The sequence below is a fragment of the Molothrus ater genome, chromosome 10 (genome assembly GCF_012460135.2).
Source record: "Molothrus ater isolate BHLD 08-10-18 breed brown headed cowbird chromosome 10, BPBGC_Mater_1.1, whole genome shotgun sequence".
Taxonomy (NCBI): Eukaryota; Metazoa; Chordata; class Aves; order Passeriformes; family Icteridae; genus Molothrus; species Molothrus ater.
Window position 1 is genome coordinate 12,284,090 of NC_050487.2, and position 16,188 is coordinate 12,300,277.

Below are 16,188 nucleotides of genomic sequence, written 5' to 3' on the forward strand. Positions count from 1 at the left end.
AAATGAAAAAAAAAAAGACAGCTCAAAGAATGATTTTTTCTTCATTTAACAGATTTTCAGAAATGAGCAAGTCTCCAGAAGTTCTTGAAAAATTTAAAGACTAACCATTTTTCAATTACATAGCAACATTGAAAAATGAGATGCTAAAGGCAATAAGATACTGTTTGGGTAACTAGGGAGTTAGCCCTGGACAGCTTTAGTTAGGACTTCCCATGCAATATTTTTACCTTATGAAAGAGTGTGAACTGTTTCACAAGACAGAAGTTTATGAGGTGTATAACCAGAGTTATCCAGTTCCCCAGCTGATGGAAAGTTCCTCCAAGTCCAATGCTCTCTCTGTTGTTTTATGATCTGAGGTTGCAGAACTTCTTTCCAATTCTTACCACAATTCTGGCAAATCTAAGATGCTTAGCTGCCACTTCTTACTCCTTAGCTGGATTCACTTATTCTCTCAGGTTATCTAAATTTTCACCTGATTTGCTAAATACATGGTAAGGAATAAACTGCAACAATCTGACCACTAAACTTGAGCAGCACAAAATCAAAAAAATCTAAATGGGCAACAGTAAAACTTACACAACTTCACTGTTGGATTTCACTGTATTTGAGAAACCTGTGTGTAAGCACAGATATATTTGCTTTGAGTAGGCTTCACACAATTGTTACTGCTTGCAACTGAAATTCTTAAGATACAAGAATTACTACAAGATCAACTTACACATCTTGATGTGAGGTTGATCTTTCTTAATGATTTGCATTCTCCCATTCTTTCCTTACTGCCCTACAGAGATGTACATTAATTTTTCTACATAATTTTGTGTGCAAGATTATTGGAACAATGCTGCTTCCAGGACTTAGGGTGAATAACTAAGAAAAAAAAATGGAATGAAAAAATTTTAATTACTTGGAGGAATGAAAACAGTCTCGTGGTTATGTCCTATGAGGCCAACCTCCTAACACCTCACTTAAATTTGCATGCCCCCCCCAGTTTAATGTCAGCAGATGAATTTAGAATACAAGATCCTTTTCACCAAAGGCAAAGGTAACCCTGTTTTGTCTACTTGCAAAATATTATTCCATCCATCCCTCAAACAGCCATGGAGCTCATTCTAATGCAAATTGTAAATTTAAATTCTATGCAGCACCTGCCATGGAAGTAAATAGGTATTTTCAAATACTCCCAAACAATGTTTATAAAAATATTTGAATAACTGCTGAAGTGCAGGGATCAAATATGCTTGAGCCTGGGACTTCAGAGCTACAGACAGAAATGAAGCTGTGTGTCACCCCTTGCAGGAAAAATAATAATGATGGACTGAGCCAAGTGAATCCCTAGAGGACAGGTCTGGTTTCTAATACATGTACCTTCTACTCCTAACTCAAGGAGCCAGAAAATTTCAGCAGATTTTAGCAAGATTGGATTTCCTCATTAACAGATGGTCAATAAAGCACAAAATATTTTTTTTTTTCATTTACAACAACTAAGTTATAATATTTAGTTGATTCCTTAAGAATAGTGCTGATGAATCAAAAATGCACCTCCAGCAACTCCATATACAAAGAAATTTAGCAGCAGAAGCTAATTTAACAAGGAGTAATGTACAATTTAAAGACTTTCAGAACAGTCTGGACTGTTGTCCCAAATTTGCACAATTATTCCAACATCAAAGAGAATCCAGGTACCCAGCAGCAATGGCATTTCTCTTTTTTTTTACTTTTTCACTGGCCAGAAGCAACTAATAAATTGAAAATACTGAACAGAAGGACTCTTCAGCAGGACTAGAATGCAACTGAAAATACTGGCAAGGACTTCTCCCCACAGCTGGATGCCCAGAACCATTCTGTGCATGTGCTTGTGTGCAGGTAAGAAATTGCAACTCATCCATTGCTTGGACATTTAAATAAAATATTTAAATAATTTAGATAAAGCTAAAAATGCTAAGAAGTTTACCTGCCATTCCATGTGTCTGCTTTTGAAGTGAAACTGCTCTGTTTATGCAGAACACTTGTTCTGTTTACTCTGTGCCCTCAAAACAACAGACAGACTCACAATCTGTGAAAACCATGGACTAAATGAGGAGCACAGAGGACTGGAGAAACTGAGAAGTAACTAACAGTTTTTCCTTGCCTCAGGCCACATTCCTGCACAAGGCAATTATTAAAGGATTATGAAACAGAAGCAGGCACAGACAGCTTTATTTCCTGTCACCTCTACACTTCTGTTGATGAACATGCAAGGCTTAAGTTTCAGAACAGCCCAAATAAGAAAACTGGGTCATGCTCAGGAGGAGTCATATTTGAGAATATATCCATCACTAGAGGTGCTGGGTGGACCTTGGCTGGGCGCCAGGTGCCCACCAGGCCACTCCATGCCTCCCCTTCTCAGAGGGACAGGGGAGATAAAATATGACACAAAACAACTTGTAGGTTAAGATAAAGCAGTTTACTAGAAGAAAAGTTTGTGTGTGCATAAACAAAGTAAAAAAAAAAAAAAAAAAAGAGAGAGATTTTATTCTGTACTTCCCATTGGAATGCCCAGCCACTTCCTGGGAAGCAGGGCTTCAGCATGGAAGTGATTGTTTGGGAAGGCAAACACTGCAAAAACTGAATGCAACACCTTCCTCCTCCTTTTCTTATCTTTGATACCTGAGCTGATGTCATACATTGTGGAATGCCCCTTTGGCCAATTTGTGCCAGCTGGCCCGGCTGTGTCCCCTGCTAGGACCTTGCCCACTCCCAGCCTCCTCAAGGCAGGTGGTGACATATTTTATGAAAAATCCCGTTGCCAGGATCTTTTCTCCTGAGAAGCTGGGAAGCTTCAGCTTCTCCATGTTTTGCTACTTTGGAATGTGATCTGGAGAATTGTTTACCCAGCACGTGAATTGTTTTTACTTGATGACAAATCAAAGGTCCAGCTGTGTTGGGATTCTGGTCAGTCACAGGTTTTTATTATTCATTCCTTTCTAGCTTTCTGATTCTCCTTTCTTCTCTTTCTTTAGTATAGTTTTAATATATCATTTTCTTTTAATATAATATATATTGTAAAATAATACATCAGCCTTCTGAAACATGGAGTCAAGATTGTCATCTCTTCCCTCATCCTGGGACCCTCAAACACCACCATAAGGTGAAATGCTGGAGAGAAGAGCTGGGCCAGCACTGCTCAGCTGCACCAAAACACTGCTGGGCTCTCAGCAGGGCAAAGCACAGCTCTGTGAGGGCTGCTGGGGAAATAAACTCCAGCTCACACACACCCAGGACACCAGAGTAACTATATTTTACACTCATTCCAGATAGTTCTGTTCAAGTGCATTCCTTTGCTCTGAATGTATATATTTGATAGATGGAAACAACAGAATGTGAACACCAAGGCAAAACTACCAAAGAAGAATACCCAGGAAAATATCAGTGTCTCCTTATTAGGCTTAGGTTATTATTAATATTGAATACAGAAGTAGTCCTCTCTTTTAGGAATCAAAGTATTATTATAGTAGTTATAAATAACTACTATAATTAGTTACTTTAAAATTGCAGAGTTCTTGGGGGAAAAAAAGGTTGCTATACATTTCTCTAAATGATATTATTGATCTGTCCAGATAAAGAGCTCTTATTTGAATACTACAAATTATTTCACCATATTAAAAAATAATAGATAAGACCATAAAGCTTTTAGCTTACAGAAATGTAACTATAACATGTACATTTCTCATATTCTTACTGGAGGTCAGCAATTCATTGGAAAGTTGGGAGATCCATGTTCTTCTTCCTTCCATAGAGAACATCTAGATTTCATTACCAAAACTCCTGCTTGCTGATGCTTAATTACCACTATGCTCAAAAAACATGAAGTCCTAAGGGGACAAAAAAAGGCAAACAAAACAAATAATTACAATTATTAAATGTGGTTCTTAGTTCCAAGATCCCCTGGCTGCATTGCACCTGATGTACACCTTCCTCTAAGAAACCTGAAAGGCTGAGAAGAAGGGGGAGGCACATTTGCCATGCCCTCACCACCTGGGTCTCTCAGAATGGGACATCCACAGAGACAGAAAGATAGTGAAAGACCAACATGGGAACTTCCAATTTATAATTAATTAATAGCCAAAGCTATGCTTCCTTTACTCTGGATTTCTGCTCTTTGTTCAACCTGACTTATTCCCTCTCATTTTCCCTCAGACTGGAGTCCATCACAATAATGGCTGCCTTTAGTTTACTGGTGGGGGCCCCATTTCTGTGCCTGAAAGTCCAGGTTGCTCCCACTCACTAATGCCGCACTTGATGCATTGGTAGCACAGGAACACACACAGCTAAAGAAAACCCTGCTCATGCTCAGGGCTGTCACAGGTTGGAGAGACCTTTCCAAACTCAGGGCCTTTTCCTGTCCCTCTGCAGCCCAGCCAGCACAGAAGCAGTGCATGTTCTAGAACGGTACCTTGATGCAGAATTGTACTGTACACTGGAGCATGTTCCACACTGCTTTCAAAGAGGACACTGAGCTGCTCTGCACTATTGACTATTGCTGAGAAGTGCTCTGACAAGTTCCATGAGCTCAGCCTCCACAGTAGTCCCTCCATTTGGAAATTACTGCTCTGAGAGCATCAATCCTGCTCAGTCCAGTGCTTCACATGCTTCCAAAGAGAGCTGGGAGACAGTGGCTGCAGCATTCAGCTGCCCACCAGCCCAGTGGGCTGCTTGGGCTTTGGACAATGGGTCTCTTGGCTATTTCTAATCTGTATTTTTCTGCTTTCACCATCCAGAAATTTGCTTTCCTCTGCTAACGAGTCTGTAAGAAGTCTTCCCTTTTCATTTTTTCAGTCCCACCAAACATGAAACTCTTATTAAATACAATTATCTCTGCATGTAGTCTAGAATAAGCATATTGTCTAAAATAATTCTGTGCTGCCTTTTGTGGTCAGTTTTACACATAGAAGTTCACAGGCTGAAACCCACTTGAAGGAGCTCAAAATTAAGTCCTTTACCATCACAATTTAAACATGGAGATGAAAAATTTAGTTTATGTTGATGTATTAGTGAACAACTTACAATCAGGAAGCAAGCACCAATCATGACAGCTTTCATTTTCACATCAAGGTCCATTGGGAATGAGATTCCAAAGTTATCTGTGTCTGTAAACATTTCCCGCACAATACCAGTCCACTGCTTAGAAATCCTCCCAACAGGACAAGTCTCATCCAGAGACATCACCTATAGTTTAATAAAAAAATTTTAAAAGCATCATCAAACCTGTCATTCATAACATTCCCAAATCCATTTTGGAATAGATCCATTTAAAAGCTTCAGACTGTTATTTTAATTAATACAGTAATTAGTGCAAGGGTTTGTACCAAAAGGCAATCAGACTATCAGAAAGTTGGTCTAAAGTATCAGAGGCATGAACTTGATTCTGAATCTGGCTGGGAAGTTCAATTCCTTGATGGTGCTGGGATACACACTCTGCTGGAAGTGGTGTCTTTTAGCCAGGACAGTGAATTAGTTTCTCTTGCCACTCATCAGGAACCGCTCCAGTGAAAATTAAACAAATTACATTCTTCTGCTCAAAAGCAGAGGTTAGCCCTCTGACAACATTACGTTTTCTAAAGTTAGAGCCACTCTTCTGGGTCATGTGAAAGATTAATTTCCAAAATAAAATTATATAAATTTGCTGTAGTAACTATTTGCAACATTTTTTAAACATTAAATTGTAGCTTTGTTATCTTTTTCTTAATGTCCACAAAAACAATGTTGCATTAACCAATATTATTTTAAAAGGAAAATTGTAACTCTTCACTCATTCAACTCTGTATTTCAAGTCTAAATTATCTTAACTTAGTAGTTCATTGAATGATTATTAGATGATTAAATAAGGGGTTGAAGGAAGTAATTTTAATAAATACCTGATACAGCTTATTATATTTTCTTTAGACCCTGACATAACAGATTCAAAAAGATTTTGCTGCTAAATATAACAATTATTTCTGTGCAGTCACAGAGAATTCTCAGTGATCACTGATGAGTGGCTTTAACACGTAATTTCTGGAAGTTTTTCTGGTTTATCTAGAGTAATTAAGGTATCTAGAGAAGTCATTTGATTATACCAGCATTAAAAGATGATGTAGAAATTACTTAATATATACAATTCAATTGATAGGTAGTAAGTTGAGCAACAAACTAATACCAAACTACTATCTCAAAACAGACACATGCAAACAATTTTTACATTGCATACCTCAAAATGAATGTCCTCACAACACCGGCACACAACACATGGGCCATTAATTTTCAGAATATCCTTTCTTTTCTCATCTTGAATGGTGAACTTTGGCAGGCAGACATGCCAGTTCTGGACAACATAACCAACTGTTGTTCCTGGAGGCGCCTGGACTTCCAGCTTCACAAGGAAGAGAAAACCTCCAAGTGAATGATCATGCTGTCACATGCTAGTGAGACAAAACCCACACCAGCACACAAATGAAAAACAACCTATTTTTCCACAACAACCTGGCCTTACAAAGCATTTTGCTGTGAGTGTTTTCAGAAGACCACTCAGATTGCAGACCTCTTATTCAGCTTTTGCCTTCAAGAAAAAAGTAAGAGACTCCTCAGGCTCTGGAGGCACACAAACTATGCATCCACAATATAAAGACCAAAGTCCAGTGAAAGAAAGGCAATGAATATCCCAAAAGCATTCAGTGAAGGCATTGTAGGGTGCAGCTACTACAAATGCCTCAGCAGGAGCTCTGAGTAGGCTTAGACTTAGAGTTTCAGAAGTTGTATCATTCCAGAATTATGTTAATATTTAAAAAACCTCATGATCTCCTATGTTGAATGCCACTATAGCTTTCAGAGCTGTAAAATGAAAACTAGCTGTTAGTCTATGAAAGCTGTTGCCTTATTGTTCCATTCCAAATGCAGATTTCAGCACCAGCCACAAGTTCCCCAGCATGCTGCTCAGTCAGACTTTCCACTACCCCAATCAGAACTGGCCAGCGAGCCCAAGTGCTGCAGCTCACTTCACTCTTCCTAGACCAAGAACCCCACGGATCTCTCTTCCCACCCCTTACTGGCAAAACCCAGACTCATTTCACCTCACCTCCTGATTCAAGACAAGGCCACCTTAGAGCTGCACAGGAGGTGCCTGTCTGAGGAGGAGGAGGGGGAAGGCAGAGAGAGGCAGAGCTCACCTCCTGCAGGCAGCAGGGGCAGCAGCAGGCGCTGCAGCGGAGGGGCCTGTGCAGCCTTATCACCTCGCGGCCCAGGTTATCAGTTATCCTCACGGTGAAGGGCCGGGAGGGCCCGCAGCAGTTCCTGGTCAGGCAATCAGTGTCCTCTGCTGCAAAGTACACCCTCTGCCCCAGGGCGTTCTTCAGCTCGTATTTGTTGTTTTCTTCAAAGCCAGTCACAACTGAAAAAGGAGGAAAAACCAGCTAAATTCCTAGGAGGGTGTGGTCAGACAATTCCTGCTCTTTGGGAAGGCAAAGCCTCTCTCAAAGTCTGTCAGAGGCAGCTCCTGGCGAAGGGAAATGATGGAAAGGACCCTCAAGCAGTGAAGCCTGATGAAGTTTAAGGGAAGAAGCCACCATGAGCAAGGACATGTGGGAAAAAACTGAGATTCCCATCTGTCCCCAGTGTCCCCCCCCCACCCCGGTCCACAGGCACCTGAATAAGCACCACCATTACCAATAGCACAGCAGGGAAGGTTCTCAGGGGAGAATTGAATGGATAAGAGTTAAAGAGAGTTGTGAATTTGGGGGTGAAGCCAGAAAAGGGCACAAATAAGTTCAGAATAAGAAAGCCACAAAAAACCCTCCCAGTCAAGAATTACAGCAGCACACATCAAAAGCAACAAGAGCCAGGACAGAAATTTTAATTAATTTCTATAACAAATGAGAGCACTCTTATAAGCTGTAGAAAGAACCAGAAAGAAAAATGCAGCAGTAATATTAGAGGTTATCTGGGATGTGTGGTCTATTTTATTCCTTCTATTTGACAGGCACTGATAACACAACTTGGATCTTCTTAAAGCACAGAATGAGGGGAGCAGAAGGAAAGTCACTCAGTTTGCTAAAATAGCAAGATTGCCTGTAAAAGGGATCAAAGCCACGTGCTAGTCCATGGATTTAGGTGGGATATGACAAGACAGAAAATAAAATCTTTAAGTAAGGAAGAGAGTAGAAATCATTGTTAACAGTAACATTGGAAATGTGTGGCTTCATCTATATTTAGCTATATATCAACTACAGCATTTATAACCAAGATTATTCAGTTGCATTGCTGTGTATCTTTTGAGATATGGAACCTGCTGAAAATCTTCTTCCCTCCTATTTTTCCTTCCTCTCCTCCACTTCTTCAGGACTTCTGCAGGAATTGAGACAGGTAATACAAGACAAAGGTGGTAATCACCTTAAAAATAGTGTCAAAGAAAGCCTAAACTTCACTCTTCTTGGGATTATTAGATTTAAATACTTTGTACTTACTCTCAAGAACTTCAAGTTGCTGATGAATTAATATCTGGTCAATCTGGTCATGGTTGAAAAATTAAACAGAAGAAACAGTTAACAAGTTACAACTGAGAAAAACTGTCATTTCAAGAATCACTGCTGTTTCATTTTAGAATTAAAATGTATGGATCAATACCCTGTGCAGAGGCAGATTATCTCCCATCTAAGCTATGGAAGAGCTCACTCCCCTCCTTGGCCTGTCCCCTGCCAGGTTAGCAGAGAGTGCTCCAGGGCACGGAGCTGATGGGGGCAGCTGAACCCAAACTGGTCTGGGGACAAGCACACAGGGCTCACACACCTCCTTTCAGGACTCAGAGCCTCAGAGAGCTCTCACATCATGTCCCAGAGACTCCACACAGACAAAAGCAGGAAATGGGGGTATTTTAGAGTAGAAGCCCAGATACTGCTCAGCTCTAAGGAAAATTCAGGGGAAAATCAGCCTCTCATTAGTGGGGTTTTTTTTGCCCCTTTTTTTTTTTTAGCACTTTGCAGAACTGGCAGCAATACATCAGTATTAATCTTTCCAGTGCTGAGATGAACCGTATTTTACACTACAAAGACATATTCATTAGTGTGGAAACAATTCTTATTTTGCTATTAGTGTTCTCTATGCTGTGAAGTATGACTGGCAGCTCTACTAACAATATTAAGAGGTGTGAAGAAAGCATCATATAGAAAATGAAGTGCTTCTAATGTGCTAGAGTTTCCCATATAATAGGCATTTATTCTGTGCACCTTTTCAAAATACATTACATCTCCCAAAGAGTAACTTCAGAAATGGGAGGGATGTATGAGAGACCTCTGTCTCTCATCCTTTAACACTCTACTTTCCAGAAAGATACTCCATGAACAAGTGCTGCATCTCTAACAGGTATCTCTGCATTCAGACAACAGAAAAGGCTCCACTTAGCAGCCCACAAGCAGCAGCCTATTCAGCTGCATCACACCCAGATGCTTTATTTGGCTATTTCATGGGTGCAGGCTGCTTCCCAGAGCAGAATGCCTCATCTCTAGGGAAGGAGGAAGGATGCAGGTACCTGTGTGAGGTACTCCAGTCCAGGAGGGCAGTTGGGAATAGAAGGAGGGATAGGCATCCAGATTGTCCCATCCATGGTGGGCTGGCTCTGGACAGGTGGAGGGACAAATCCACCTGAGAACCCCATGGGCTGTGCCTGGAATCCATAGTTCCCTGCACCTGTGACATTTGGCATGGTAGGAGAGATGTGGTTATGAAAGTTAAATGTTGGAAAATAATTGCCCTGTCCATCTTCAAAAGAGTAATTTATTAACTCTTTGGAACTATGGAGATCCTTATACCTTATTTATTTCAGTTATGAATACAATAACTCTCATGAAGGGAGTTACACTGTCGTGGGAGGTTCTGATGCCTCACACAAAACCAAACCAAATAGATTAAAAAAATTGCACCATTCTTAAATACAGAAGAAATTTCATTCACACAAAGACAGTCAAAAAACAGAAATAAATAAATTAAGGTTATTTCTAAGTAGAGAAGAAAGAATACTTTAAATTACATTAAAAGCATTGGCATTTATGCACTGTCAGTTGAGCAAATGAGGAATTTTAATACAAAGTTTTCCTGGAACTATACCTTCTACTTTTGTGAAAGAAAATGTCCTTTTAGCAAAGTTCATCTATAGCTTTCAAACCAGTTGACTTGTAGACTTTCAGGCCACACCAGTTTAGCACCAAATTTCACAATACATTACAACACATGAACCAGTGCACGTGAAAGTTCAGGCTGTGGCCATGGTGCCTCAGGTGATGTAAGGTGGCCACATCACTGACCCCAGAGAAGAATCCTCCCCTGGGAATTCAAAATCACTTTTATGTCTGAGCACAGGCTTTGCAAACCAACTACCTACTGCTATTGTGGGCAAGTGTGTGCACATACAATTACTCAAAATAACAATGCCCCTGCAACTTCCACGGCACAAGCAGTGAATGCTTGCTCCCTGCTACAGCCAGCTGTACTTACACACCTCAGAGTGCCTTGTCCCAGGATGCACAAGCTTTAATTTATGAACAGCACAGTAACTTTGGCCAAACATTTTGCTTTTTACCTCTGACTTATGCTCTGAGCCTGATTGTTAGATATTTATTGTGATTTGGTTCTTCAGAAAGAAATCATTGCCAGAATGAGAGAAGCTGTTCAGGAGTGCTGCATTTTGAAGTGGAGCAGAAAACGAGACAGAAGAGGAGAGAGCAAGTGAGGGAAAGTGTAAGGTGTAACCACCTGCAAAGTACAGCAACAGAGTAAGAAACAGGAACTGAATACATGCAGAACTGCAAGAGAAAAACAATTCTTTCTTCACTTCTGTACTTCTATAGGAAAATAAAGTGAAACACTGAAGTAACATGGCAATTAAAAAGTCTGATTACCAGTAAGAACCTGCTGCACATGAATTGCAATCAGTAACATCCAGCAAACCTGCCTAGCAAACTCCCCACAGTGACCACTGAGGAACACCTGACATTTTTAACTCCTACCCCTGCTTAGCACATACTAAAATGTAGAACCACAAAGGAAAGAAATGACCTTTCAGCAAAACAGAAGTTAAAAGAAACTCCATAGAATTAATAGCAGAAAGGTAAATTGGAGATGATCACCCTTTTCCAACCCCATATTCCCCATGCTTATTTCCTAATGGTCTCACAGATCTGTAACCAAGCCACCCACCTTGGTAAGCCCCAGGGACCTGCTGAGGGGAGCCATAGGGCATTCCAGGTGCTGTGGCAGGTGGAGGTCCTGGAAGAATGAAAATACACTCTGAGTATGGATCATTTCCTCCTGCCCTGGGTGAAAGATCCCCAGCACTGACTTCTTTTCCAGAGTACACACAGAACAAAATCTAGGCAGCTGTTTTCTGTACAGCAAAAATACACATCAAGATTGTATTGATGAGCAATGTATGCATCAACAAAACTGACTGGAGTTCTGGTCCTTAAAGCACAGAAAAAAGACAGGTACTGCACAGGATGTCATGAAGATGTCACAGAATCACAGAACTGTTCAGCTGGGAAGGGACCTCCTGAGATCATCCAGTCCAAGCAGGGTCAGTTCACTCCGCCTGGAGCAAAGATGCTTTTGTTCATTGATATTTAGAAAGAGGCTTGAATTCAAAGCATTGCCAGGAACTGACAGGCTGCCCTCCAGTACAGAACATGGCAGAGAGCCATTCCCCTCTGTGTAAAACCTTTTCTCCCAACTTCTTCAAGTTCAGATTACAGTAATGCCTCACCAGCAGATGAGAAGTGTTATGGATTTAAAAACATTTACCATCTTCAGTTTTTAATAATAAGTAACTTGAATTTCAGGATTACTAAATTATTTATTATTTTTGCTTAACTTCAGAAATCAAGATCTGAAAATATAAGCTCTACATTTTGTAAAATCTTCCATTTTAAAATGTAAATAATTTCAGGTTAAAGCGTTCATACATATTTCATATAATTAGAAGGTAAGCTAATAGCTAAGCTAATATTGCTTGAATGTGCTTTGATGTTAGCAAAAGTTGACATTTTGGTTATATTTTACTCACCTTGCATTGTTGAAGATCTGCTTGTAATTCTGCAAAAGAACATTTTTTTCTCATGATTTTTTACATACTTTCACATAAGAGCTATTCAGAGTTCTCTATTATTGATAAAAGATATTTGTCTCTCTAAACTGTATGGGAAAGTCAAATTACAAATACAAGCAAAAAAACCCTTAAATATCTCAGCTTCCTTCTAGGCTATGTCTCAACTACTACTTAAGTCTGAGTTTTCTATGCCTACAGTCATGCTTTGGGTATCCTGAAATCATCCTCAACTCAGAAGAGCATTGGGATGTGCAAGACTCCACTGTGCAGCCATTCAGAAATATCCTGTAATTCATATGAACAATTTACTGCAGTAATTTAAGGGCAGCTGGCTCAGTGTATTGATGTTGCCCACAAAACCTGCTCAGGTAAACCAGTTCTTCAAGCTATTCCATTTCTCTAGTGGTACTACTAAATAACACATATCCAATATTTGCCTTCACAGGATAACAAAGTGTGGTTACCAAGAGAAATAAAAAAAAAAAAAAAAAAAACTAAAACCAACCAAACAACACAGCCCACAGCAAAAAAAAAAACCAAAAAAAAAAAACAAACCCCCCCCCCAAAAAAAAAAAACAAACAAAAAACCGCACAAAACAATCTAACCCAAACCAAAACTACACACAAAAAGCCAAAAACCCCCACTTACTGATACCGCTTCAACCTTGAGAGTTATCTCTTTCTCTGGGGTAATGAGTGAAGCAAGGCAACAGCAGGAACTGCTATTACAGACAGATCCAAAACAGCCAGGAGATCAAAACATGGAACTGTAAAAAAGAATGGTACAGGCACTCATTTTTAATAAGATTGAAAACTTTAAAATAAAAAAAAAATAAATCTAGTTGTTCTCTAGAAATAATCCAATTCAAGTTAAACCATGAATATAATTTGTCTGTTATGATTCTTCTAACTACTTCATTTCAATGAGGATGGCTGGTCAAAGCTGGGAAGTGAAACTGAAAGCAATTCCTTCCTGGTTTTCATTCTCTGAGTAAAAGCAGCTCTCACGGGGTGATGTCTGATTGCTTCTGGAATGTCATGCAGATTCAGTTGCTCTTAAATTCCTTTTTAATATACTCCTTCTTCTACTTTACTAACTCTTCTTTACTAACAAATTCACTGTCCTGCTACGCATACTTTAATTGGGTTCTGGTCATAGGGTAGATTGGATTGTAGTCACTGTAGGAATGTAGGAATATCACAAATTAGAGAAGAATAAAACTAGCAAAAGATCAGTTTATGCAGTGAAATGTTCCAGCAACATGAACTTCAATGAAATACTGAGAATTATAACTAAACCCCTTGGTAAAGGGAGAGTAGAGAGAGAATCACATGATTTATTTAAAAGAAAGGCTTTGTAATCGTCCAGAATCTTTCATTGTCCCTATAATCACACACACCAGCCACTGTACAATCTAGGATTTAGAAAAGGTTGATGTGCTCTGTAGTAGGAAGTAATAAGGATTTTACAAAGCTCAGCCCTCATTTCATCCCTAGATCCTTTTTTATGAATGCCTATGTTTCTTTCTGGTCACTTTCTCATTTTGAGAACTACATAAACCAGCTGCATGTCCCTTAGCCTGATGCATGTCACTAGATATGCTGCAAGTAATTATGTCCTAATTATGTTAACTATAGGTCTTCTGCTTTTTATCAGAAAAATAGAATACTAGCATGACAAGTAGATTCATTTCTTCTCCAGCTCAGTAAAATGTTGCAAAGAGCACGTTAATGTAATGTAAGCTCCCAAGCATAAACATGCTTAGTTACACAACAAGCCAAGCCCTTTCCAAGATTTCCAAGAAGTTGTAATATTCAAAAAGCAGGAAGCTGAATAACCAGAGGCATGCAATAGTTTCAATAGTTTTCCTTTTGAGGCTTTTTTCTTTTTTTTTTTTAACGTTGCATTCTCTTAGACTGTTCAGCCCCTGGATTTGAACCCTGACCACTGGAGAAACAGTATGCTTAAAAAATCATCTCATTGATCTATTTCAATGAGTTGGTTTCAATGTTAAGAAAATATTATTCAGAGAAGGAATTACTCTTTTTTTTTGTTCTGACGGAGAAGGATACGGAAGGATCCCCTGTCCCTTACAGTGGCTTTTCTCCCGGGAGCGCCAGCCCCGGGCAGCACAGCCCGGTCCCCGCGCGGGGCTCAGGCTCGGCGGGACAAGGAGCGATGCGCCCCATCCCCGGGCACGGGACCGCGGCTGCCTCGCCCGAGGGGCTCTCCGGGACAGCCCGGGCAGCAGCAGCAGCAGCACCTCCCTTAACCCAGTCGCTGCCAGCGAGCTCCTCCTCTGCAGGGAGCAGTTCCAGCCAAGCCGCGCTGCCCAGCCGGACACACGCGGGGGCTCCCCGCCCCAGCCCCGCGGATCCCGGCCCATCCCGTGAGGAGAGCCCGGGGATACCTGACGGGAGCGCCTGCCAGGAGCCCCGCTCGCTGAGGAGGCTCCGCTGTGCCCGTGTCCCGCTGTGCCCGTGTCCGTCCCGCGAGCTCCCAGCGCTGCGGGGCGGGAGCGAGGGCAGGGCTGGCAGCAGTTTCCTGCGCGGAGCCCAGCCCTGCCCAGAAACGCCGCTTTTTCAACAGCTTCGCTATTCGTGACATTTTCTTTTTCCACGTCTATCGGCAACAACGCTGATTCAGTCCCTTTACAATTAATTAATTAATTAACTCAATTTCTGCCGTTTAGTCAGCGGACATCAGGTTGCATACACGTGATAACGGCAAGTTCTATATCCACCCTGAAAAGAGAACAAATGTATCTGGAACAATTTTACCTTGTTTATAAGGCAGGATCTCAGGAGGAAAAATATATTTATGTGGACCTCATAGTTACAGGAAGAAGAACGTGCAACAATGAATTGTCTGGGAAACAAAGGACTTGGGGAAAGTTGGCTCACGCCCTGATTAACAGCTCTGATGAACAGACCTTCTGCATCCTCTTTTGTACATTCATGCACATCAGATTGGAGCTGCTGGTGTCCACGTATCCCGAAGGAAAGTTTCTTCAAAGAAAACTGTATTTCATGTAAACCACATCAATTAATCACAGTAATTGGTGCATGCATAAAACCCAAGACTGGGGATTCAATAAGTGCAGTTCACTTTGTACATACTCTGTAGTCTTTGTCTTCAACCTCCCAAAATAAGGTCTCCATTTCAATATTGAACATTCCAGAAACAATATTAAACCAAAAAAACCCCACCCCAAACTATTGTTCTAGCCCTGCACTGGATTTCACCTAAACACCAGATTTGACAGGGATTTGAGGATTTTATTTTGCTTGTTTCCTCAGGTACAGAAGAATCTAATCTAAAGCTGACTAGCATTTTCCCCACACATCTGCACTGAGTCCACTAAGAGGATTAATAGCAGACACCAAGAAACAGGTTTTAAACATCTCTTAAGAAATAGGTATAGAATTATTTTGACATGGTTGGAAAATTATAAATACATGGAAGCTTTTGATACTACCCTTCTTTTTTACAGGAATATAGTATAGTTATATTTAACTTCAGAATTATACACTGAAATTGAAACTGTATTGCCAAGCAAACATGACTTTTTGACACAGAGTTGAACAGTATTTCTTAGATGAGAATATCACTGTCCTACCAGAGAGAACAAAGATAGCAGCATATCTCTTCCTCTCACATATCTGTAAGTAGGGGAAAAACTTATTCACCTGCAGTGGCAGAAAAAAAGATGACATGATTCACAAAATGCAAATTAATTTATCAGTCTTTCCCAGATCAAATAATGCCTTTTCTTATCTAGCTAGGATCACTGATGTAACTGACAGTCAGTGCTTTTCTGTTAGATCAGGGGGTTGAAATGGCCAGTACCTTTTAATTGTGTGCAGATTTAATCAGCAGGGGAATGCCTAAAACATTAAGAAAGAAAGTTAGAATTGTTTCAGGAGAAAAAAGAAAATGACCATGCTCCTAGTAATTTAGTCTTTTAGGTTTAAGCATGTTTACCTGAAAAGAAAGATTCTGTGTAGATTCTTGACCCCAATTTCTAAGATTTCTGTGTCGCTTATGGTTTGGATATTCAGAACATTACTTTCTACTGCCTTAA

General features: G+C 40.3%; 1 protein-coding gene across 4 annotated transcripts; it reads right to left on the reverse strand.

Moving 5' to 3' along the window:
• Positions 1-2,926: 2,926 nt before the first annotated feature.
• PLSCR1 (phospholipid scramblase 1) lies at positions 2,927-14,595 on the reverse strand. Of its 4 annotated transcripts, XM_036389273.2 has the most exons (10): positions 14,515-14,595; positions 12,753-12,870; positions 12,062-12,090; positions 11,200-11,268; positions 9,536-9,693; positions 8,475-8,517; positions 7,182-7,402; positions 6,227-6,388; positions 5,044-5,205; positions 2,927-3,851 (listed from the first exon to the last, which is right to left on the reverse strand). In XM_036389273.2, the coding sequence occupies exons 3-10, from the start codon at positions 12,066-12,068 to the stop codon at positions 3,819-3,821; spliced, it is 855 nt and encodes a 284-aa protein (XP_036245166.1). In that variant the 5' UTR covers positions 12,069-12,090; positions 12,753-12,870; positions 14,515-14,595; the 3' UTR covers positions 2,927-3,818. The 4 variants fall into 4 exon arrangements, with proteins under 4 accessions (XP_036245166.1, XP_036245168.1, XP_054371944.1 ...); XM_036389275.2 differs by lacking the exon at positions 14,515-14,595 and having other exon boundaries at positions 12,759-12,954; XM_054515969.1 differs by lacking the exons at positions 12,753-12,870; positions 14,515-14,595 and having other exon boundaries at positions 12,062-12,104.
• Positions 14,596-16,188: the final 1,593 nt, after the last annotated feature.

Coding starts and splice junctions, on each gene's coding strand:
- PLSCR1 (XM_054515969.1), bottom strand. CDS start 12,104: ATGTTCTTTTGCAGAATTACAAGCAGATCTTCAACAATGCAAG. Junction 6,389..7,181: donor GCCCCTGCTGCCTGCAGGAG/GTGAGCTCTGCC, acceptor TTCCTTGTGAAG/CTGGAAGTCCAGGCGCCTCC. Junction 3,852..5,043: donor TTGGTGCTTGCTTCCTGATT/GTAAGTTGTTCA, acceptor TTGTCCCCTTAG/GACTTCATGTTTTTTGAGCA.